Source organism: Sander lucioperca, chromosome 6 (assembly GCF_008315115.2).
Source record: "Sander lucioperca isolate FBNREF2018 chromosome 6, SLUC_FBN_1.2, whole genome shotgun sequence".
NCBI lineage: Eukaryota > Metazoa > Chordata > Actinopteri > Perciformes > Percidae > Sander > Sander lucioperca.
This window is the reverse complement of record NC_050178.1, coordinates 12,430,215-12,456,065: the sequence shown is the minus strand read 5'-3', so window position 1 is coordinate 12,456,065 and position 25,851 is coordinate 12,430,215. Positions and strand designations below refer to the sequence as shown.

General features: G+C 42.4%; 1 protein-coding gene and 1 long non-coding RNA gene across 11 annotated transcripts in view; one reads left to right on the top strand and one right to left on the bottom strand.

Annotated features, from left to right (window-relative positions):
• Window positions 1-102: 102 nt before the first annotated feature.
• si:dkey-166d12.2 (rap1 GTPase-activating protein 1) overlaps window positions 103-25,851 on the bottom strand; it is a 119,596-nt gene continuing 93,847 nt past the window's right edge. For 7 of the 10 annotated variants that reach the window (XM_031301959.2, XM_031301956.2, XM_036002056.1 and 4 more), the window contains 17 exons: window positions 22,544-22,622; window positions 20,741-20,794; window positions 20,553-20,636; window positions 20,361-20,461; window positions 19,777-19,906; window positions 13,554-13,709; window positions 13,338-13,409; window positions 13,157-13,243; window positions 12,621-12,764; window positions 10,774-10,905; window positions 8,226-8,303; window positions 7,163-7,272; window positions 6,301-6,408; window positions 5,359-5,500; window positions 4,870-4,969; window positions 4,303-4,412; window positions 103-1,424 (listed from right to left, as the gene is read on the bottom strand). In XM_031301959.2, the coding sequence (XP_031157819.1) occupies window positions 1,377-1,424; window positions 4,303-4,412; window positions 4,870-4,969; window positions 5,359-5,500; window positions 6,301-6,408; window positions 7,163-7,272; window positions 8,226-8,303; window positions 10,774-10,905; window positions 12,621-12,764; window positions 13,157-13,243; window positions 13,338-13,409; window positions 13,554-13,709; window positions 19,777-19,906; window positions 20,361-20,461; window positions 20,553-20,636; window positions 20,741-20,794; window positions 22,544-22,622 (1,735 nt within the window). In that variant the 3' untranslated portion in view covers window positions 103-1,376. Of the gene's footprint in view, window positions 1,425-1,582; window positions 1,631-4,302; window positions 4,413-4,869; window positions 4,970-5,358; window positions 5,501-6,300; window positions 6,409-7,162; window positions 7,273-8,225; window positions 8,304-10,773; window positions 10,906-12,620; window positions 12,765-13,156; window positions 13,244-13,337; window positions 13,410-13,553; window positions 13,710-19,776; window positions 19,907-20,360; window positions 20,462-20,552; window positions 20,637-20,740; window positions 20,795-22,543; window positions 22,623-25,851 lie in introns of all 10 variants that reach the window. The other 3 variants (XR_004897588.1, XM_036002054.1, XM_036002053.1) reach the window with 3 other exon arrangements.
• Window positions 7,197-8,826, top strand: LOC116051496. The gene is made up of 3 exons (XR_004105365.2): window positions 7,197-7,278; window positions 7,771-7,891; window positions 8,811-8,826. It is a non-coding gene; the product is annotated as an uncharacterized LOC116051496 (long non-coding RNA).

Genomic DNA, 25,851 nt, shown 5'->3' with positions numbered 1-25,851 from the left:
ATATGACCCTCCTTCAAAGAAGCTCACGCGACACAATCATTAAAAAGGCAACTTCAAGAAGAGTCAGTGTAATTCATATTCAGCAACAAATCAGTTTTTTTCAAAAGGGTCAGCTTTTCGGAAGTAACTCTAAAAATTTAGCGCTTTAAGTCACATACATATTACACTTTACAAACAAAGTAAGAAACTGGTATTTGGCTCTCTATCAGCAATGTGCACTGTATCTGGAGATGTTGGCTGGTTTTCAATGAAACACAAATCACAGGGACAACACCTGGCACCAGTGTACAGAGGAGAGGCTTTTGGCAAGCAAATTTACACCATGCACAGTACCATTGTATACACACACTTGTGCACAGACATCAAATCAACAAGTGGTGCATGACAAAGAGTATTTGGAGACAAAGGTCTAAACAGCAGTACCTTGAAGTGGGGACTGGAAATGCATGTTGCTGGTTGGGGCATTACCATAATTATGCTTTATACTCTTAACTATAAAGCATCAATAGAGTCTACAGTTATTTAAAATATGTTTTGTTACAGACACTGTACAATAAAATTTTGAATTTAAAAATTGCAAATGCATTTTCTTTTTTATTCCCCCCCACCAGGAGGAAGGCGATTGATGCTATTATGCTATTACAGCCACCAACAACAGCAGCACAGGAGTACCCTCCATTAAAAACATGACAGATTTTCCAAAGCTGTCGTAAAACACGACAAATATCCACTGCAGAATACTCAGAATAATAAATCAATAAAACACAAAAAACAGCCCTGACAGACAGCCACACACACACACACAGCCACACACACACACACACACACACACACACACACACACACACACACACACACACACACACACATCAAAGTTTAACCCATGTACAATATCACAGTGGGATGTGAGGTTGACATTAAAAAAACATTTTTCTCTCTAGTGCAACTCTCCTCTATAGACTGTTTCACAAGCTAAATAAACCAGTTTTTTGATCGGTCTCGATTTCTTTAGAAGATTAAACCCCTGTTCAAATCCTGATCTCTTAAAGAGGACAACATTTGAGTGTTTACAGTAAGAATTAGGGTTCAAAATGTCCTGGCCTGAAAGTTAGTAAGCAGCCAGACTTAAGACTGACGGACGACAGTAGTGTCAGTAGTGATGCTGTATGGGTGTGGACGTCTCTTTTCCTTTGCCTCGAGCATTCAAGAAGGGTTCCACATGGAGCTGGAATGAGGCCGATAGGTAGTAACATGTCCATGGAGCTGGGTGTCTGTCATGACAGGCAGCAGATCCATGCCAAACATACAAAGGAAGATCTACCAGTCTCTGAGATCTGGCTTCTGACTCTACTCCTCTTCTGCGTCAGTGGTGGAGTTCACATGCCCTTGGCTTGTTTTGGTAAATGGTGCCTCTTATGGGAATGCTGAGACAAAGAAGAAAATGAGACAAGCATAAAGTAGAAGCACGAGAATGAGGGGTTAAATTGTGACAAAGTAGAAAACAAATGAAGAAAAGGAAGAAAATCTTCATGGTCACACAGTCATTAAGTAGCCCCACGATTATGTGAACATTATGTCTAACCTGAAAATGGATGCCGATGCAGTGATCAGGGGCGTGTGTCTAACAGTTCTGCAGACAGATATGGAGAGAAAATGGCACCGTTAATATCACTAAATACAACAACAGAAGACCTGCTACACAACTTAACATCAGAGCAGCGCTGCAACTTATGATCAATTTTCCTCTAGCACCCCCAGGAGGTTTATGTGGTTTGGATTGAAATGTCATGACGACGATTGAATGGATTGCCATGAAATTTGGTACAGATATCTATGTTCCCATCAGGATGACTTGAATTGAACTTTGGTGATTCCTTAACTGTTCATCTAGCATCATCATCAGGTCATAATTTCAACTTGTCTAAAACTTTGGTTTATCAAAATATCTGCAAAACTAATTGCATTGGTTAGTTAGTGGCACTTTAAGTGTAGTGCACATTATCAAATCTCAGCAGGATAACACGCTAAACTGAGATAGTGAACAACGTTAACATTAGACCTGCTAAATATCAGCGTGTTAGCTTTGTCATTTTGAGCTTGTTAGCATGGTGACATAAGCATTTAGCACAAAGCACTGTTGTGCCTGACTACAGCCTTACAGAGCTGCTCTGGCTGTAGACTTTTAGTCTTGTTAATGTACTGTCAAGTCTATTAAATGTCAGAAAACTGAAGAAAAAAATTAGGCTACCCATCACAAGTTTCCAGGACTCTGGTGACATCTTCAAAAGCCAAAGATATCACATTAAACAGAAAAAAAGAAACAAATGTTCACATTCGAGCACGAAGTAGTGAATATTTGGTCTTTCTACTCAGTAAATGATTTAAACAATTAAGCTAAGTTTAGACCAAAAAAAGTGATCTGGCGATTTGCCGCAGGGTTGTGCTGCGGTGGGAGTGTCAATTAACAAACTGCCCATTTGTGTGATGTCTTGTTGTGTTATTTAAACCCCCAATGTAGCACAAGTAAATTTTATATTTCACAATTACTGTTTTCCGTCAGACCGTTTATAGATCTCAACGTTTCCGACCACACTTGAAGGCAGCTTTATTTCACAGGAGAGAGAGAGAGAAAGAAAAGAGACGAGCGAGACACAGTGAGTACTTTGTTGTTGCAGGAAACATTCAGCTATTGAACAAACTCCAGGCCAGTTCAGTGCTTGTGTATCGTTTTTTACCCTTGTAATGTATTAAAACTTTCTTGTGGCAGCAATAAAGTTAGTGATGTTTCCTGTTTACTGTACGGGATTCTCACACCGCCTCAAAACACACTGATAAGTCTGATCTCCGGTTACATGATTGGCCACTGCAGCGTGACGTTCAGTCGGTCTCAACTTTTTGCCGCAGGCCCGCTGCGTTTTTATGAGTCCCCCCTATAGACTGTTAATATTAATGGACAAAGCATCCGGTTTGGCGAAGTGCTGCAAATGCAGAAGTGCCTTAAACCTGCATTCTATCCAAGGGGGTAAGCCTCTCTCCACAACGCGTAGATCCTATGGCGCCATTTTGATGCTAACAAGCACTCACCTGCCTTTAGCATTCCATTGACTGCCATTCATTTTGTCACTTTGACAGCGAATAACTTTACATCTGAAGCGTTTAAATACTTTATTTGTCCATTGTTTATTTCTAAAGAAACACGACAATGTATAAAAGGCTCCATTACCTTTTATCTCACGTTATGGCTCCGTAGCAGACGTTTTTGTAAAAATAGGCTAACGATTGTGTCATAACCATACGACCTACTGTCGCATAGTAGAGGAATTACCATATAGTACAGGAGAAGCTCACAGGCAGTTTCGACTTACATTAGCTGTTTAAGTTTAATTACTAATGTTAACTAGCATTTTAGTTAGCAATAATTAGCCTGTGCCTATGTTATCTCCTTACATATACCTACGCTCTCTGTCTCTGCAAGATTTGGAATGATTGAGATTTCTCTTGGCACAGCTATCAGAAGACTTCCAACTTTCAGACATGTTGCTCACGTCACATCTATGTCTTCAAGCTCAGTTGGAGGCTGTGCAGTAACGCTCAGCCATCACCGGAAAAGTGCTTCTAATATCCTTCACTGGTCTCCATCCAGAGCAACGGGATCTGTTGGTCCTTTATTTCTATCATTAAGTCTATGATTCTATCTGAATTCCAGCAGGGGGCGACACATGTGGTTGCATGAGAAAGTGACCCACTTCTCACTTGACTTATTACCTCAGTAAACATTTTCATAATGAGTTTATGGTCTCAATCGCTGGTTTTAAGTCTTCTGCAATACAGAATGATGTTCATTTTTTGAATTATGGTCTCGTTGATTTTAAAATCGGCAATAAAGCAGGGGGTGTTTTAGGGCGCGGCTATGATGTGATTGCCAGTGAAAGTGTGTAAGGTAACATGGCTCCTCCCTCACTCTTCCCTCTCGTCTAAAATCGTCACATCCGCAACCAGGATGGCTGCGCCCGTAACGGCAAACTCAATGACTCATAGCAGATCTCCACAAACCAATGGGTGACGTCACACATGCTCTGTCCATTAATATTAACAGTCTATGGTCTCCCCCTGCGGCAACCCCCGCTGCAGCCTAAACACGCTACCACCATTCAAAATGAATGGAAAGACCTGTGTTTTTGCTGGACCGTCTGACGGCCGATGCAGGCAGTGTGAATGAGGCCTTAACCAGAGCTAACATTCTTTCCAGTGACTTTGCAAAACATGGAGTAAAACCCATGACTGATGACAAGCAGGTCTCACCGATGAGAACTTGTGCTGCTGTGAGGGGCGCTCTGGCTTAGGCCGGCTGTCTGTTCCCTTTGGCTCTGATGTCTTCATTCCATCTGGTTGCTGCTGAAGACGAGACGCTGCTGGGAGGAAGGCGACAGATGTGTGGCTGTCATGGTTAATAAACTCAAGCACATAATGCTGCCAGCTGTTGTAGCCTAAAAAATATATCCCATCATGCAAAAGATTAATGGTTCAGAGTGAATCATCAGCGATAAAAAAAAAAGGTGCAGCATAACAGAAGTTGCGTGGGAATCACAGATAAGTTTGAAATGCTGTACACTTCAGGCATACATCATCCGTTTAGAACAGTTTGCCAAGTTACACAGACCTTCTGGCGTTGGCAGTGAGCCGCACTGGTGCAGCTGAGGTAAAGTATTAAAAATATCGGGTCATATTAATTGCAAAGAGTGTTATTCTTAACATCTGCCCCATCTAGATTTTCCCCAGATACTCTGGATATGTGAAACAGTCAACATTTGGTAACGGGCCTGTTCCTCACACCTTCAGGCTATCAATGACCCTTTCTCCTAAACTTACCTGGGAAACTTCCCTGGCTGGTACTGCAGGCACTGTCCTCCACCGCAGAGCTGTACACAAATGAGTCTCCCTTGAGTGGCGTAACACAAGACACACTTTCCTGTAGGAGGGGTAAAGGACGTTAGGAATATTTCCCTCTTCTCTACCAAAAATGTATAAAAAGGTCAAGGATCCAGCATAATCTTAACCACAGATCTATTACTCTTGTTTAATAAACACATTCATATGTATTACTATGCAATGCATTTTGAAACCTGTCATTACTGGGATATAGAGAAATCCATCAAACCCTTCTCCTATCCTTTGTTTCAATTGTTTAGGTAACAGATAAAGAAAGTAGATTGTTCTCTCCCACCCCCACAGTAAAAGTGAGACAAATACTAAATATGCCATCAACTGTGAGACACTGTCTGCTGTTTTGGTTTTGGGGAAGTGGCATGCAAGTTAGCACTTCCATTATGTGGTATCTCTCTGCCTGTCTCCACTCACCTGTCCAGTGTCGTACTCGTCCTCCGCCTCGTGCTCGTTCTCGTGCTCCTCCACTACGCTGGCAAAGCTGCTGGCGGTGGAGGAGGAGCGGGAAAGGTCCTGAGCCTCGGGGATGGATGGCGCCCTGCAACACATCGCCAAACTACACACCTGGGTCACTCTGACCGCACAAACAGCTGTTTCCCATACGCTTAATTTATTTGGGCGGCACAATCAAATCGTGTTTTTTTTTTTTCCTTCCTATTTTTGTGTTTGTTATTTTTCCTTCCAAAAGTCTAATGAATTCATCATCTTCATTTCACAGCACCTCAGGAAGCACTTCAAGCTAAAGTGACAACATTGTGTTTGCATCTGTGCCAGGTTGCGTAATCTTTTGAGCTGTTCAGTAATTAATGCAACCCTCTTAATTACGCAATACTTACAAAAACTTACAGTATATCACAATATTTTTGACCCAACAAATTAGTTCAAGTGCAGCCTTTAAGACCCATTAAAGGACTATTCAAGCTATATAATGCCAAAACTATAGTCCATTCCAGAATATATCTTGTCTCATATTAGCTGTAGACTGTGCATGTATACCATTTTATCAGATTTAAATGTGTATAACTGATTCTACTGTTTATTGTATTTCCTCTAGACACCTGCATACATTCTGCCATGCAGGTGCCTCCTGCAGAATGAGAAGAGAATGTTGTTGGACCAACAATCACTAAACATGGACATTGTGAAAGGGATCATGTGGATTTGGTGGCTTGTTTCATTCAAATGGCTAGAGAGGCATAATGATGAGAGTAATCGTCCATGCAGAGTTGACGTTCCAATATATACAAATGTATTCCCTATCCGCCCGCCTAATTGATCAATCACCACATATAGCTTTTCAATGTGTGCATATATAATACAGTGTACTATTATATAATACATTTAAATGATAGTCACCTGTTCTTAGTAGCAGGGAATTCTGGAGAGCTGTGATTGGAGGAGTTGTCGGACTGCGAAAAGAGGCTGCCCTCTGGGGTCCTCTGGGTGCTGGGTGACACCTCTCGGCTTCCGGAGAGGTACGGAGATTTATGCATGAAAATACTGTAAGTTTACTTAATTTCATAAGGTAAAACATTAGACAAACTCTTGATGAATGTTATAACACATTGATATCATCTGGACATGTGATCTGAAGATGGGGCCCTTCAAATGCCCTGAACCACAAACTACACTTCAACTATTGTTGATATTTTTTCCTCATTTAAGGGACACACTGATCAGCTGCTGTATCACAAATATTACATGAAATAAAAGCTGGGAGGGATTAGGTTTTATCCACACGAATTGTGTGGTCGTCTCCAAACGCATTTGTTATTTTGTTTCATGTAAGTATGTTGGATTTTTTTCAGCAGCAGCTGAACTTGCTGCAGGTCTAAATATTGATGGACATATAGATCATATTGTTTATCCTGTTATAAGATTATTTCCAAGCAAATTTAAAAAAAATTTGATATAACATTTGTCAGTTGTTTATTCTAAACATTAATATGTGTGTTCGCTGAAGCGCACAGGCACGTATCCTGGGCAACCCCACCTACTGAATATACGTTCCTGCACGCATTAGGCATAACAAATAAAGTAAGGCATTGGTAATCCTCCCTCTTGTTTAAAACTGCCATCCAATTAGAACTTGTATCTTAAAAAGTGTAACTTCTAATAGCTGATTTCCTCATTTTAATGTCTTTGCTTCCATCTGTTGCCACACTATTCTCTGTTCACTACCCACTCCCTGCTGATCAGCTGTGCTCTGTCCTCTCACCTCCTCTCTTGGACCTCCTGGATGTTCTCGATGCCAATGGCACTGCTGCGACGGGAACTGAAGGGTCCAGACTTTTTCCTGGTTGGGCTTTTCCCAGGAATGATCAATGACTGACGGTGGGCAGGGAGAGGATAGTCAGACACACACTATGGGGATAGTGTTACCATTTCACAACCACAGTCTACATTATATACAGTACATGATACAGTAGGCTACTGAAGTGAAAGATGTTCACATGTATACTGTATACTGCAAAATAATGATGAATGGATGGCTTGATGAATCCTGTAATGACACATTTGGCAACATGTTTTATAATTCCTTGATGCTCTGGGCTTCTGGCAGGAATTGATTAATAGATATATATATTCTATATTATCTTATTTCTACTCTTGCCTCTAATGATTCGTTTTTTAAATTGTCCTTTTCCCTGTGAAGTATCCTGTTCGGTTTTCTATTTGGTTTTTGTTTTAAGTACTTTAAAATGTCTGGTACACATTTCTTATTGAAGATCAAGTATGATTCATCAATAAGTAACTGTGTAAAGGAACACAGCTGGGAGTCTGTTTAGAAATTTATTTTCTAAAGGTCTTACTTTTCTCTTACAGTGTTGCGGTGAAGGAATTCATGCATGAAGCCCTGAGATCTGCTGCAATGGAATGCATGAAACAAGAAAATGCAATAATCTGAAATGAGATGGTCTACCTGTAAAAACAATCTACATTACAGGTGAGATTTATAAATTAAATGAGCTATAACAGCCCTGGGTCCATGATGGATCTATCCCTTTCAGCCATACTGTATAATGCATGAATGAAAGAGGGTTATGCCACTGTATGAATGAATTAAATTATAATTAAAACCATGACTTAACAAATGACATTATGACTTAATTTGTAACTCTTAACATTGTAACCTCTCACAGCCATGGGAACTAAAACAGGCACATTTTAAACTATAAACTACTAACTGCACACTTCCGTCATGAGACATTGTAAGAAAAAAGCAAAGTAAAGACCAGAGACATAAATAGTAAACAAGAAGGGAAAAAATATACATGAACCTCTTCTATTGTTCCTATCCCTATGGCACTGCCTCGGCGTCCATATTTACTGGGACTTTTCCCTGGAACAAGCAATGACTGAGCCACACAAGACAGGGCAAGGGAAGCACACAGAGAGAGAGGAGATGATAAATTGAAAAAGTAAGGGGAAGGAAAAAGAAAAGAACACATCATAAGATCCCATGCACAGAGCACAAAGAATTTAAACAGCATGGTGCAAAAGGGCTTGAAAAGGAGCTTGCAGCATGACTTATTAGAGAAGACATGATATTGAGAAAATAGTGAAAAGCAAAAGCAGACTGGAGTCCCAACACAGGAGAGCACAGCAGGACATGGAGTGTCACCGAGGTAGAAGGCATGTTGGCAGTTTCTGCCCTGAGGATTACAGGTTTGTTTAGTGATGCATTCAGAAGGAGGAAAAAGGGCAAAGAGGGCTGACAAAATCCAAAGCTGTAGATTTAAGAAAACTTAGTCCTTTCAAAAATGGGTTTAAAACGGTCGCCCTCAGAAGCAAGATAGAATCTTTTTTCTCCTGGTGATTTTCTGGTGATCTGATCTAATTTGTTTTATCTCCTGTGACTACAGGTATGACTTAAAAACAAGTAAAAAAAAAAAAAGGTTTTACCAGGATAATCAGTCTAAATTCGATGTTTTTTTTGTCTGTGAAACTGGTAGAATAAAAAGGTTTTGCCAGGTGAAATTAATTTTGTTGCCAGGATGATTTTACAAATAACTTTTTTCATCTGTGAAAACATGAAAAAAAGTTTTTTAGTGACTTTTTGTATGTGTTGTAATAACTAAGAGTCTGAAGTGCACCACTACCCCATGTGCTAAATAGAACTAAAAGCATTCATGTTATCCAGAGTTTTAATTTCTCCCTGCACACATTGTACATATATTGTGTTAGCAAATTATGTAACAATACTGTCAAGTCTTTCTTTTGGCTAGAAAAGTATTTTAATCATCACTAGAATGAGACAGAGCCTAAATCAGAAGCTGAAAGGCTAACAAAGTGCCTGTAGCTAGCTTAAAAACTTTAGATTCAAGCATGTCAAAGGATTATTTTAGCCCCCTCTGTGTAGGACAAGTTAGGTGTTAGTAAGCTAATGCTAGCTATGTGTTAGCAAGCTAAGGCACTTGCAAACATAATACTGCTTTCTGATTTATCCACATTTCAGTATAATAATAATAATAATAATAATAATAATAATAATAATAATAATAATAATAATAATAATAATAATTTAATAACTGTAAAAATGCTTTAGCTTTAGAAAAAGGGTTAGCTCATTTTGACAAAATGACTTAGTGACAAAATGCTCGCTGCACACGTAACGTTAGGCATTACGTTAGTGTCAGGATCCCACAGTTTTCCCATTCTTCCTGCTGATGCCCCACATCTTATTGCCAGTATCCACGTTTGTCTTCTTAAAAGCTCAGTTTTTGTTTTGGCAGCTTATAAAAACTTAGTTATGGGTTACTGTTGGCAGCGCATCCCACCACACAACAGCTTCTATTGTGCAGACTTAATTCACAAGGAGGCACCTTCACGCAACATAAAGTCAATGGAGATTGGTTGTTTTCCCCTGTGGTGTGGGTGGGACTTACTCCGTCTCTGTGAGGTAGTGGTGTACTTTAGCCTTTTGTGGCCGAAATTAACATTACAACAACGAACACTTTTTGTTGTTGTTTTTTTTTTTTACAGATGAAAATAGTAACTTAGAAAGATTTTTCTTTCCTTTTTTTCACCTGTTCTTAAGTCATAAACAAAGGGGAGAAAACAATTTATATCAGAGACAATCTTTTTTTTCCTTCTAACTTCCATAGATTATTTTAGTCCAATTTAAAACACTGACAGTAACCAAATCCCAAACTTCAATGAATGTCAAAAGAGTTGAAACACAATTAACCACATCTTTGAAAGAGACACAAACAGGACGGTGTACTCCTTGCATTTAAGGCTTGTGCCATACATACGCTGCAGCCACACATGCACATATACAAGGCTGTGTAGAGAGGTTGTAACATTTACAGGAGGAACCAGTCATGACAAAAGCACAGGAGGGAGGGAGTCTGGGTAGTCATACAGCTGCTACACTGAGCTCACTTCAAGATTCAGGATAGAGACTTGACTGTCATCTTGCATTGAGAAGGAAACCACCTGATTCATTCCACAATGGACATTTTTTAACATCATCCTAGATATCTAAATATACTGTAACACTATGTGGTGATGAAGATTCTCTCAACAGAAAAAAGGAATGAAATGTCGTAAATGGAAAAAGGCAATCAATGAAAGCTGCTTTAGTAAAGAGCAAGAGTGACTTTAAAATGTCAGGAATGAAAGTGAGTGCTCCAATGATAACATACTGATGAAAGTAAAGTGATAAAATGTGCCAACAGGAGTAATTTGCGTAAGTGCAGTTTATAAGAAAGAATAGGGGTTAGAGCAGTTTATATTTATCCACTGTGCTGTGAATGGGGAATATACTGTATCCTGAAGGTATGTGTTAGGTGTGCATCATGTGAACCAAAATGGGCTACTTACAATCCCTGGGGTTTTGGGGCTCTCTGCGGGATTGTGGGTAAAGCTGCCACTGTGACTAGTGGAGACTGTGTGTGACTTCTTGTTACTGAGGCCCATGGCGTCCATAGACTGGCTTCTGCTGCGGATGACCCGCTACAGAGAGAAACGAGGAGATACCGTAAGTGGATCCACTTTGATATTATGTGGAAACGCAACTCACTGACCGATTTTTGAAAGCATACCACAAATATGTGCCTCTATACTAAAACTAAATTCCATTAATCCAAACAAAGTCAATTTCAAAAGTTGACCGAAATGTACACGTTAGTAAATATTTTGCCAATACACAGATTGGTTCTGTGTATGAGAGACATTGATATTGAATAGTCACAAAATTTGGTGGCAATAAGCCTTTTTTACAGAGGACATTTTAAAATGCCACAATAGTAAAAGCAAATGTGTACATAAAAAAATTAATGATGGCTGAATTCCATTTAGCTGCATCAGTATTCAGGGTCCTGGTATTATGAATGCTGGCTCACTGTCTGGCTCACACTGTCATGGCTAACAGGGAGCCTTGAATAAAACAGAGCCATTGTTTATAGTAACACGTAACCTAACGCCTAACTAATATATAATTAATAATATGTACCAAGACTATATTACAAATCCAGGTGTATGTTACACAGTGTCAACATTTCTGACAAACTTTTTGTAATAGCTTTGCTCAATTGGCCCTTTATTTTTTAACAAAGCTCAATATGTCATGTTTGACAGCATGCTGAACCTATTATGAAGTGCTAATATCTGTGAATATTTTAGAATAAATTTAATCTGAGGGCACAAATGTGTTTGTATACGGACATGTGTGTTTATTTGTGTGTGCACAATGAACATAGTGCTTTGTGCTTACATGTGTGTTTATGCAGGACTATTTCTGAACACTTAGGGGCAGTGCAGGTCAACAGGCAGGAGGGAGAGGCTGCGTGAAAGAAATGTAGGTTCACAGAAGGTCGAGGAGAGTTTAGGCTTGGTGTTGAAGGAGGATGAAATCCATTATCTAAAGTATCTATAGTGGGGTTTTGTGTCATGGGAGAGGAAGATGAGACAGTGTGAGCAAGGAAGACAGTTAGAGGTAGAGAGAGGAAGACAGTGTAGGAAATATATTTGCGGATGTAATTTGTGGAGGTTTAAAGGAGAGAAAGAGAGGCAGCAAGATGGCTCTCGACAGGTAGAAAGAAAAACAGACAGGATTTGTCGCCAAGAGTACATTTATACACAGGCAGTGTATGCTTGTATGGAGAATACATGGATCTAAAGACAGAGACTGAGAGAAAAGGGGGATAGATTTCTCTGAAGTTGCATGGAAATACAGAAAGGATGGTGACACAGAGAGAAGAGAAACACAGCGAGGGAACGCTCCCCATGGAAAGACATGCAGACTGCATCATCAGCTCCCTAATGAGGGGTCATTAAATTGTTCATCGGGCACACACAATCACAGCTCCTACCGCCAAGCAGCAGCAGCCGGGCTACGCTCCACCACCCTAATGGTCATTGATGGAGCACTCAGTCAGAGAAAGTGCCTTTCATACACAACAGGACACTCCACAGCCACAAAACCACACCATCATGTGAAAACACATTGAGTGAGGAAATCAAATGCCTCAGGACTGGTCCTTAGAGATAGTGCAAACTGTCTGTGCTTTTTTTTCTCATGTGTGAATACCCAGAATCCCAGCCATGAGCCAGGGGAGGTAAAAAAAATGCATCCTTAAATATTCTACAGTCATAACCATTCTCTCTCATGCATGCGGAGTTGCAGATTAACGGTGCACGCCTCATCAAATGAGGAATTGGGGCTGTACCTTAAAGGATTCAAAGAAGCCTCCCCCCCCTCCAGCGGCCCCGTTCTCCAGCTTATCTTCGTCTCCACCCAGACCCATCATGGACTGGCTGTTTATGTGCAGCTCCTCGTACAGAGTCTCCAACAGGGCTGAACGTGTGCGCTCCTGACAACAACAACAACAACACAGTCAGTCTGCATAGGCACTGACACTGACTTTGAAATGTAAAACCCAAGTTAGTTCATCATTTCAAATTAAGGTTTATGGGTGACACTGGTGAATATTGTATGACAGCACCACATCAGGATGATAGACATCAGCACAGGAGCTCATTTGCATTGTCGTTGTTTGAGTTAGATGGTGATAAATATGCCAATGGGTGTGTGCTCAAGTGTGTACACACACACACACACACACACACACACACACACACACACACACACACACACACACACACACACACACACACACACACACACACACACACACACACACACACACACTCTACAGGCATCCAAACTTCTATGGCGTAATCTGCATTGCAACACTCTTCTCACCTCAAGTTTGGCAAACTTCTCAGCCTTGTAGCAGGCGTACTCTGCATTGATGAGCTTGGTGAAGAGGAACTCGCGGAACTCTGGGCCCTGAGGAAGGTAAATATAGTGAAGGAAAGGCGGATGGAATGAATGTTTGTGATGTCTGCTTGCAAAGGGGAACTGAGTTTGTGTGACTGCTGACCTTTTTGAAGATTGCAGGGTTAGGCAGAGCCGGCCCAAAGAAAGGTACATCATCCCGCGCTGTCACAGACACCTGGAGGAGAAACCAGGTGGGCACAGACTATAATATACTGTCATATATGCCACACAGAAGAATAAAAGCTTGATGAATGAGTAAATCTGAAATGGCGCGCATTGTCGGTTTTCTTATACAATCTTGGCTGTCTTTGGAACCAACCTTGTAGGTGACATTGTCTGTGCACGCGTTCTCCACCTGCACCACCACATACCCATGCAGGAAGTTGGACTGTATCATGTCTGGTACAAAGGGCGTGTTCTCCTCCTGGAACACTATGGCTACAATGTCGTTGCCTATGTGCCTCTTCCTCTGCAGCTGGATGGCACAGATAAACAAAAACAGTCTGGAACAGTGGAAACACTTCAAATGGCCAGTTAGAGTCACAAAAGCCAATGTATGACACCCTGGTTTTACACTAATAGCAACCAAAAAGTTGGCTTGTAGTACTTCTTGTGCCAAGGTTTAGGCAACAAAAATACTGAGTTAAGAAAAGAAATCGTGGTTTTGGTTAAAATCAGTACTTTTCTTGCATTACTTCACTTCCGTGCATACATATACTGTATGTGACGTAGTTTCGTCTACGCAAAAATGACTCGTCATTAAACGGGACACGAACAGCAGTCTCCTGGGTAAAAGTCCTGTGTTTGTTTGACCCATCCACCACCGCTCCCATCCACCCATCCCGGACTTTCTTAGTTTACAGTTTTTCTCAATCGCTTTGAGAATAATATAATTCAATAGTAGATGAATGCAAACTATTTTGATCTGCAAGGTTTACTCAATGCATTTTGTGCCAAAGCAATGACATGTCATATAGTTTGACAAATTTTAATAGTCATTCGACCATTGTGCCAATGCGATTGAGAAAAACTGTAATACCACGTTACATGACTTCCTGCTTTGCTCCCGTCACATTTACTACGGTTACTAGAGGGCGTCGGCTAGCAATAATTGTAAATATAGGCCCAAGCTTTCGAAGGCTGTTGATGGTGAGGAAATTAATGAATATGAATCCTAGTGAAGGCACGGCAAAGTCAAACAAAAAATGGTTTATGATTCTGCAGATGGCTGACTGTCAGCGACCCAAATCGTCGCTTCTGAATAGCTGCATTTTCCTTGATGCCAAAAAGCATAAAGTTGCCAAAAGGACACTTGTGCACTTGGAGGACAGAGTGACTGTGCCCAAGTATTACATTTTTATCCAAGCAATATCTTTTGCCAAGCATTAGGGACACCTTCTTTCTCTACTGGAATCTCTCATTGCTTTTGCTACGAACTCTAATTTAGACAGCTCGGAAGTTCCCATACATATCAGAGAAGATATGTTTTTTCCCTCCTTTTGAAAATGTATCAAATGAAAAATATTACAAAATATGTGTATCTGGGATTTTGCAGTAGTTGGGGTGAATATCATGTTTGAGACATGAACACTGCTCCAGAAATGTTTTTCTTTCAATATTCAAACAATAAAATCCTAGATGATATCACAATGTCAGAGTTCTCACATACACACAGGGGGGCTTTATGAGTCCAGATAGCTGAATAACATCCATCCCACTTCCTCTGCGCAGATACCATACTGCCAAGCTCACCACAGACAGCAAAACACTAAAAAACAAACTAGTGTGGGGCTGGATTGAGTCACTTGACATCTGTTAATGCTGTACATCCCGCTCAAACCACTCCTGAAAATAAAAATCCCTCCTGAAATATCCATCTTCGTCCGCTTATCCGGTCTCGGGTCGCGGGGATAGCAGCTGCAGCAGGGGACCCCAAACTTCCCTTTCCCGAGCCACATTAACCAGCTACAGGCACGTCCCCGAGGCCTCCTCCCAGCTGGACGTGCCTGGAACACCTCCCTAGGGAGGCGCCCAGGGGGCATCCTTACCAGATGCCCGAACCACCTCAACTGGCTCCTTTCGATGCGAAGGAGCAGCGGCTCTACTCCGAGCTCCTCACGGATGACTGAGCTTCTCACCCTATCTCTAAGGGAGACACCAGCCACCCTCCTGAGGAAACCCATTTCGGCCACTTGTACCCTGGATCTCGTTCTTTCGGTCATGACCCAGCCTTCATGACCATAGGTGAGGGTAGGAACGAAAACTGACCGGTAGATCGAGAGCTTTGCCTTCTGGCTCAGCTCTCTTTTCGTCACAACGGTGCGATAAATTGAATGTAATACCGCACCCGCTGCGCCGATTCTCCGACCAATCTCCCGCTCCATTGTTCCCTCACTCGCGAACAAGACTCCAAGGTACTTGAACTCCTTCACTTGGGGTAAGGACTCATTCCCTACCTGGAGAAGGCACTCCATCGGTTTCCTGCTGAGAACCATGGCCTCCGATTTAGAGGTGCTGATCCTCATCCCAGCCGCTTCACACTCGGCTGCGAACCGATCCAGTGAGTGCTGAAGGTCACAGGCCGATGATGCCATCAGGACCACATCATCTGCAAAAAGCAGCGATGAGATCCCCAGCCCACCGAACTGCAACCCCTCTCCACCCCGACTACGCCTCGATATCCTGTCCATAAATACTACAAACAGGATTGGTGACAAAGCGCAGCCCTGGCGGAGGCCAACTCTCACCTGAAACGAGTCCTACTTACTGCCGAGAACCCGGACACAGCTCTCGCTTTGGTTGTACAGAGATTGGATGGCCCTGAGAAGGGACCCCCTCACCCCATACTCCCGCAGCACCTCCCACAGTATCTCCCGGGGGACCCGGTCATAGGCCTTCTCCAGATCCACAAAGCACATGTAGACCGGTTGGGCATACTCCCAGGCTCCCTCCAGGATCCTTGCGAGAGTAAAGATCTGGTCCGTTGTTCCACGACCAGGACGGAATCCGCATTGTTCCTCTTCAACCTGAGGTTCGACTATCGACCGAACCCTCCTTTCCAGCACCTTGGAGAAGACTTTACCAGGGAGGCTGAGAAGTGTGATACCCCTATAATTGGCACACACCCTCTGGTCCCCCTTTTTGAAAAGGGGAACCACCACCCCGGTCTGCCACTCCTTAGGCACCGTCCCCGACTTCCACGCAATGTTGAAGAGGCGTGTCAACCAAGACAACCCCTCCACACCCAAAGCTTTAAGCATTTCTGGACGGATCTCATCAATCCCTGGGGCTTTGCCACTGTGGAGTTGTTTGACTACCTCAGCAACTTCCACCAGGGAAATTGACGACAATCCCCCATCATCCTCCAGCTCTGCCTCTACCATAGAGGGCGTATTAGTCGGAGTTAGTTCCTCAAAGTGCTCCTTCCACCGCCCTATTACCTCCTCAGTTGAGGTCAACAGCGTCCCATCCTTACTGTACACAGCTTGGATGGTTCCCCGCTTCCCCCTCCTGAGGTGGCGAACGGTTTTCCAGAAGCACCTTGGTGCCGACCGAAAGTCCTTCTCCATGTCTTCTCCGAACTTCTCCCGCGCCCGCTGCTTTGCCTCTTTCACGGCAGAGGCTGCAGCCCTTCGGGCCCTTGGGTACCTTGCCACTGCCTCCGGAGTCCTCTGGGATAACATATCCCGGAAAGACTCCTTCTTCAGTCGGACGGCTTCCCTGACCACCGGTGTCCACCACGGTGTTCGTGGGTTACCGCCCCTTGAGGCACCTAAGACCCTAAGACCACAGCTCCTCGCCGCAGCTTCAGCAATGGAAACTTTGAACATTGTCCACTCGGGTTCAATGCCCCCAGCCTCCACAGGGATGCATGAAAAGCTCCGCCGGAGGTGTGAGTTGAAAGTCTGTCGGACAGGGGCCTCCTCCAGACGTTCCCAATTTACCCGCACTACCTGTTTGGGCTTACCAGGTCTGTCCAGAGTCTTCCCCCACCCCCTGACCCAACTCACCACCAGATGGTGATCGGTTGACAGCTCTGCCCCTCTCTTCACCCGAGTGTCCAAAACATACAGCCTCAGATCAGATGAAACGATTATAAAATCGATCATTGACCTTTGGCCTAGGGTGCTCTGGTACCAAGTACACTTATGAGCATCCCTCTGTTGAAACATGGTGTTCGTTATAGACAATCCATGACTAGCACAGAAGTCCAACAACAAACATCCACTCTGGTTTAGATCAGGGAGGCCGTTCCTCCCAATCACGCCTCTCCATGTGTCTCCATCATTGCCCACGTGCGCGTTGAAGTCCCCCAGCAGAACTATGGAGTCCCCCACTGGAGCCCCATACAGGACTCCACTCAAGGTCTCCAAGACTGCCGAATACTCCGAACTCTTGTTTGGTGCATATGCACAAACAACAGTCAGAGTTTCCCCCCCCACAACCCGCAGGCGTAGGGAGGCTCTCGTCCACCGGAGTAAACTCCAACGTAGCGGCGCTCAGCCGGGGGCTTGTGAGTATCCCCACACCCACCCGGCACCTCACACCCTGGGCAACTCCGGAGAAGAAAAGAGTCCAACCCCTATCCAGGAGTATGGTTCCAGAACTGAGACTGTGCGTAGAGGTAAGCCCCACCAGATCTAACCGGTAGCGCTCCACCTCCCGCACCAGTTCCGGCTCCTTCCCCCACAGAGAGGTGACATTCCACGTCCCCAGAGCCAGCGTCTGCTGCCCGGGTCTGGTCCGTCGAGGCCCCTGACCTTCACTGCCACCCATGTGGCAGCGCACCCGACCCCAGCGGTTCCTCCCACAGGTGGTGGGCCCATGGGATGGAGAGATGGATGCCACGTAGCTTTTTCGGGCTGTGCCCGGCCGGGCTCCGTGGCAAACCCGGCCACCAGATGCTCGCTGACGAGCCCTCCATCTGGGCCTGGTTCCAGACGGGGGCCCTTTACTTGAGTAACCTCATGAAACACCCCATGTGGGTGTTGTTTATGTCTTTTGTGTTTCTCTTCATGCCTTGACAATATGGGCCGTCTGTGCAGGTTAACTGTAGTAACAAAGACCACTCTAAGATGCGGTGAAGAGCAGCTGGACCAATGTAGCTTACTGCAACATTTCATCAAAGAGATAAAAGTCTTCGGCCACACGCTATATAACGGCATCCGGATGAAATGAATGACTAGTATTCGTTCAGGTTACTGTATGAAGCTGCTGAGGCTGTATGAGGCTGGACAGAGAGGGAGAGCTGCAGGAGGAGGAGGTCTCACTCTACTTCAAATTCTTCTTCTTTGCTTCTGCTTGAACTTCAACATCAATATCTTGTTCATTTAATCTATTAAAAAACTTGACCAACACAGAAAAGAATAGACCGAAACATAGGAATGGAATTGTAATGTAAAGGTATTGTTGTATATTGTTGTATTGTTGAAAGTTATTGTAAGCCCTGAAAGATTGTATGCTGTAATTGCATATCTATTTGTTTTGTAATAATATGATTGGTAGGGGCAGGACCTAATAAGCTATTTGCTTTTGCCTGCTCCTTCTCGAACTTATACTTTTTTTATTATTTATTTTTTGAGTCTTTGGTAAATTCTGATTGTTTGCATTTTAATTTTTTGTTTTTTGTTTTGTTGCAACATTGATGATTGTTTGAGATAAACAATAAAAATGAAAAAATGAAATGAAATGGAAAAAAACAGGTTATAAATGACAAACTGTGGTAGAAAGGGGGTTGCCCAAGAAATAGTACTACATATATCTCTATTACTGTAAACTGCAACTTTTAGATTTTTTAGATTAGATTAGATTAGATTCAACTTTAGTGTCATTGTGCAGAGTACAAGTACAAAAACAACGAAATGCAGTTTGCGTCTAACCAGAAGTGCAAAAAAACAGAAACGTGCAATGCGATGTACAAAGTATAGACAGGTGGTGCATAGACAGGACAAGAAATATAGTGCAGTGTAGACATTAGTATACAGTTGGTTTACAGAAGGTGGTTTAGAGTAATATAAATGAAATATAAATATGTGCAGTGTATTAGCAGTTACCTTATAAGAGCAGAATCAATATGGCTATGTAATATGAACAATGTATGAACATGTACAGGTATGTGCAATGTAGTAGCAGTAACATTATACTAGTAGTAAGAATAATAGATATATGCAGTGTACTAACAGAATATATTATAAGAAAAACAGAATAAATATGGATATTCAGTATGAACCATATAGACAGATATGTACAGTATGTACAGCTATGTGCAGTGTGGTAACAGTACCATTGTGGTGCAGAAACAGTGACATTATAAGAGTAGTAAGAATAAGTGTATGTGCATGATGAATAGTATGAAAAGCACTATTCATTTCATTTTTAAATTTAGTTTTTTAGTACAGATTAAACAAAGAAGATATAACATGATTAGTGAGTTAAGAGGTGCTGGTAGAAAGATTTTGTTTCAGGCTAGTGTTCACAATAATTGAGTTACATAAAACCTGCTGTAAAAACACAAATAAGTTACCATTGGAAAGTCACTGTACCTGCTGTGAGTCTCCCTCTGTGTAAGGCAGCTTGGTGGACACATGGAACATAATCTCCATATTATGGAAATTTGTGTAGACAGATTCTGTCCCTGTCTGTCCATGAGTGACATCCAACCCACCCCGAAATCTGAAGAAGAAGAAAAGCAGAGCCAGAGAGAGAGGATTTAAGGGCAGAAGCAAGAAAGAGGAGCGAGGATAATAAAAAGGAGAAGATAAGGAAAAATGAGAAGTAAAGGCGAAAAGAAGATTGAGGTGAACAGCCAAGAGGGAGACAGAAAAGACATGAACAAAGCTGTGTTAGGAGTGGAACATAAGTGCGTGCCCCTCAGAGGACTCATCCACCCAGGCCCATCCATGCTCATCCATCATGAGGAAATGCCAAGGGCACTTCTTCTGCCTACTCAATCACAATGTCAGCAACACTACACATATCAGGACACTCTGAAATCGCTTTTCAGGAATTCATTTAAAGCCAACTCTAAACAAATGCAAAGTGAATGATGACAGACATGAGGTGAAGCGCTGAGAATTAAGCAAAAGCACTCGAAAATGAAAGACATTTAACTGAAAAGTGTCCAAACCCTTTGAAGTCGTGAAGCTCAATCTTGTGGCCCAGAAACTCCAAGAACTCGACAAAGGAAGGGCTTTCTTCCATGTTCCCAAACAGCTCCTCCTCTGTTGTCTGCATGGAGGAAGCAAAGGACATTTTCAGGACGAGTGACACATTACTTAAAAAGCAAAGATTAGCAGCGGTATCTCTGAAGCACACTCACCTGGCCAAACTTTTGATAAATAACCCCAAACTTGAAGTTGTTGCTGATCACATGCTCATCAAAGGTAGCAATGAGCCTGGATGCCTGAGGACAAGAGAACAGGACGTTTTAAGTCAGGTTCATGGAAATGTTGTGTTGGTGGACCGCAGTAGAGAACATTTTATTTGGGAATGAGGACTAGCGCCTACCTTTGGGTAGAGGACAGGATAAAACCTATCCACGTTTACTTCTTCACAAACAAGCTGCAAGTGAAAAGGTACATTTAGCTTTTCTCATTTTAAATACAGTGCCTGACAAAAGTCTTGTTGCTTATCTAAGTTGTAGGAACAACAAATAATAACTTGACTTGTAGTTGATCAATTGGAATCAGAAATGGTTTATATGAAAGGCAAAGGCTTCTGGATTATGCTTATTATACCAAAATAAAGTTTTGTATCATTCATTGAGTTTTATCATTGAATTAGGACAGAAAGGTCAGATTTGGCTTGGACAAAAGTCTTGTCGTGTCTTTATATGATTCAACCAATCACAGATTAGAGTTTCACCTGTGACAAATACTGTAATTAACACATTCCTGGGTGTGTATAAAAAGAACTCCAGCACACCAGACCTTCATGTGAAGTGCAACCTGATCTCTCACAACATGCCAAAGATTCAACCACAGACCAAAGTGCTGATCATCAAGAGCCTGAAGACCAAGTCTGCTGCTGAGGTGGCAGACATCTTCAATGTATCCAAACGTCAAGTGGAAAGGATAAGAAAAAGATTTGAAGAAACTGGTGAAGTTCATGACAAGTCCAGGTCAGGCAGACCCCATAAGACAACTGTTCGAGAGGACCGTTTGTTGCTTCGACAGTCCAGGGCCAGCCCTTTTTCTGGGCTGGCCACCAGAAACCCCTGTATCTATAACAACAGTTTGTCGAATTCTCTCACACAGTGGTCTCCATGGCCGAATTAGTGCTCACAAACCAGCATTAAACAGAAGACAACTAAAAAAGTGTGTTGCATTTGCAAAGGCCCACAGCTTGGTGAAAGGATGGACAGTGGAAAAGTGGCAGAAGGTTGATTATTCTGATGAATCATCCATTGAACTGCATCCCAATTGCTGCAAATACTGCAGAAGACCTGTTGGAACCCGCATGGACCCAAGATTCACCCAGAAAACAGTCAAGTTTGGTGGAGGAAAAATCATGGTTTGGGGTTACATGCAGTATGGGGGTGTGCGAGAGATCTGCAGAGTGGATGGCAACATCAACAGCCTGAAGTATCAACAAATTATTGCTGCCCATTACATTCCAAACCACAAGAGAGGGCAAATTCTTCAGCAGGATGGCACTCCTTGTCATACTTCAGCCTCCACATCAAAGTTCCTGAAAGCGAAGAAGGTCAAGGTGCTCCAGGATTGGCCAGCCCAGTCACCAGACATGAACATTATTGAGCATGTCTGGGGTAAGATAAAGGAGGAGGCTTGGAAGATGAAACCAACGAATCTTGATGAACTCTGGGAGTCCTGCAAGACTGCTTTCTTTGCTATTCCAGATAACTTCATCAATACGTTATTTGAGTCATTGCCGAGACGTATGGATGTAGTCCTTCAAGCTCATTTTCTTTTTTCCAAGGCACCATGACTTTACGTATGCTCTGATGTTATTGTTGCATGTTTGTGTATTCACAATAAAGTATAATTTCTACCGTACATTACTGTATTTTTGTATGCGACAAGACTTTTGTCCAAGCCAAATCTAACCTTTCTGTCCTAATTCAATGATAAAACTCAATGAATGATACAAACCTTTATTTTGGTATAATAAGCATAATCCAGAAGCCTTTGCCTTTCATATAAACCATTTCTGATTCCAATTGATCAACTACAAGTCAAGTTATTATTTGTTGTTCCTACAACTTAGATAAGCGACAAGACTTTTGTCAGGCACTGTATATACTTAAATACAATTTTTGACTAGATATTCTGTGCGATAATAACTGCCTACCTTGGCCATCTGAACCACATTAGGGAACTCGGTAAGACAGGAAATGGGAATCACATCATGGTATGTTTTTATCTTTGTGCTGAAAGGCAAACAGTTTGAAAAGTCAAAATGCTTACTGTTTAGTTTCTAATCCAAAGCAATCCTCCTGCTTTAATGTTTTCCTTCTTTGATGTTAAGCATTCATGCAAATGAATTTCCAGTTCAAAGAGGACCTTTCCTAACTGCTCTATCTGAGGGGTACAATAAACAATACCACGGAAACTGTGCCACATTACTGGGATACTTATAATTACATTATAATTAAAAATAATCATTACTGAAATTCACTCGCCAACATTAGCATTGGACGTGAATTGCAAACATGTCCACGGATAGATAATGGCCAGCACTGTGTGTACGACTGATTTAATGAGACACAAATAAGACAGATGTGCTAATAAACAATATATTCATACAGCTTCCACTACTGTTGATGCTCAGAGCAGCTATTGGTTTGTGATGTCCGGGTTTGTGAGCTTTTCCAACTTTCCGAGTCGAAAATCCGACTTCAGGGAGCTTTTCGGTTAAAATTTCTGACTGGGAACTTGGAAATTCCGACTTCTCAGTTCACCTGGAACGCACCATATGAACTTCCATTGAGGAGTGTCTACCGCTGTCTTAACATAGACATATTAAGGGTACTGAAAACAGTGAAAACCCCTCTGTACTCTACTCAGCATGGTACAGTCTGAGTTCCCTCTACTATAAAGCTCCAACCTAGTCTCACGGCAGTTTGTGAAATGGTCACGTTATTTAATCTATTGATTTGTGTACACAGACACGTTAATCTAGTTTTTTTCGTGGTGGTCAACGCGTATTTTAAACTAATTTATTTCAATGGGAAGCATCTTTTGTGATCACAGCACGACTATGGTAGCGAGTAGTATGAAATGCCGAAAATCCGCGCAGGGAGGATGGTTGGTGTGGTGGATGGATCAAACAACACAGGACTTTCACCCCGGAGACTGGGGATCGTGTCCTGCGTGTGACAATTCATTTCCCCGTTGTTCTTTTCCTAAACCCAACCGTCCCGTTGTTGTCGCGCGTCCCCCAGAGGCCGCGGATCGTGTCCCGGCATGTGGCGTTTTATTTCCCCGTTGTTCTTTTCCTAAACTCAACCGTCCCGTTGTTGTCCCGCATCCTCCAGAGACTGCAGATCGTGTCCTGGCATGTGACGTGTCCTTTCCCCGTTCTTCTTTTCCTAAACCCAACCTCTGTATAGATGCTTCCCATTATGTGCTGACCACCACGAAAAAACAAGATTAACATGTTCGTGTACACGAATCAATAGATTAAACATAACGTGACCATTTCACGAACTGCCGTGAGACCGTGTTGAAAGCCCACAGCATTCTAACTAAATTTCTAATAGATACTTCCGGCTTCTGAACTGGTTGCAGTTCCACTCTGGTTCCACTATAGGGCGCTCACAGGCGAGTGCAGAATGCATACCTGCACACTCAGAAGGCTGAAAAAGGTGACACATCTCTTCTCCCACCGGTGCCGTATTAGCACCAGGTCTCGGTAATTTGAATGTTGCATTCGAAAGGGGAGGCTAAGAAAATACACACTGTTGGGTGTTAGATTTTTTAAAAGTCGCTTTTTTGTTCTAAAAATCCTTTTAAAATGTCAATGACGTCATACACATCATACAGCCAGAGATACTGCTTTACAGCAAGCTCTGAGTCACTTCCTTTTTCTCTCTCGAGGCATCGACAACACAGCTGACAGGTTAGACTCTCCCTGTCAATACACATGCTAGAAAGAGGTTTGCTAATGTTTTAAAGACCACGCCGAAATATTCACTCTGACATTCTGGTTCCGCTTCGAATGCCGTCAAGCGGGATCTCCGATCGTAATCAGTCCTTCACTGACCAATCAGCATTCATTTGCAGACTGATAGCGTGTTATGGGCAACATTGACTGTAAGAAATCGAAAGGACATAAGTACTCGTTCATTCAACTTTCGACCTATAATCCATGTTGAACTTGCAAAAACTACAATCAAATCTGAGATTTCTCAACGACAATCAGGCGAAAGAGACAAATTTAGCCGTCTAGCTCCATAGAGTCCCATTCATTTTGCACTCGCCTACGATCACCCCCAGTGGAACTCTGGTGGAACTGCAACCAAATTCGGTACAATGAGGCTGAATAGGGAGTGGAAAGGCTTTCTGTAGACAGGCTTTGCCCATAGGAAGCTCATTTCCTGTTTGGCAGTTTGGACCATGGTTTGGACCCATTACCTGCAGGTAATATGGATGGAAGATCATGCAACAAACATTAGATAGTTCTACTAATGATCTAATTGGAGAGGAACAGCCCATCGGAATTGACCTTCTTCAATTCTCCGATTGGTTGATTTTGTGGCACATTGAGTGAGTGTGCGGCCGAGATGAGCGCACACAGAGTGGACAGGTTGAGAGAGAGAGGGAGACATGACCGGTGTGCAGCCACAAGAATTTGTGAGAGGGGTTATTACTGCACGTTAATATGGATAATAAAAAACATTCAAATACAATTATTAAGCACATAATAGATTTTTGTTTGCTTAAACTAAAAAAATGTGTTTTGTTTGTGTACGATTTCTTTTCAAAATGTAATGTATGTGCTTGCAAATATATTTCTCTGTGCTCAAAATATACAATTGCTCGCTCAAGAATGAGGCACAAATATAACGCCATAGTAAACAAGGACCCAGTTTAAACCACCGTTTTCTTTGTAAACTGCATAGGTGCTGTGTGAGAACCATATTACAATCTATGGTGAGAACATAACGCTTGACATTTGTAGCAACATTAACACAGGGGAGTAACCTGTAATCCTTCTGTTTGAATATAAATGGGTGTTTTTACAGTGTATAGGGCATTGACAGTAAAATAAGAATAGAAATGATGACTCATCATTATGTAGATCTCTTACAAATGCTTTAAATATGGACTGTGAGTCAGTGTGAGTTTGACTGGGATGCTGGGGTGACTGTGGGTGGTGCCCACCCAGTAGAAAACATCACTATGTGAAAAATATTGTGGGCTGAGAGATTGTTACCTCGTAACGTACTCATCCACTCTAAATGCAGCTATTCAAATCTGGAGAGGAGTCTCTCGGGTGCTAAATGAAATTCACAGGTTATGTGGTGCGTTGAAATCTGCCTCACTCCCCCTTGTCTGTCTTTAGCAGAATGTGAAGGAGTAGAGGATTGTGGTGAGTGAGCAGGTGGGAGCCGTTACCCTTGTACAACATAGATGAATAATGTGCTGATTGTTGAG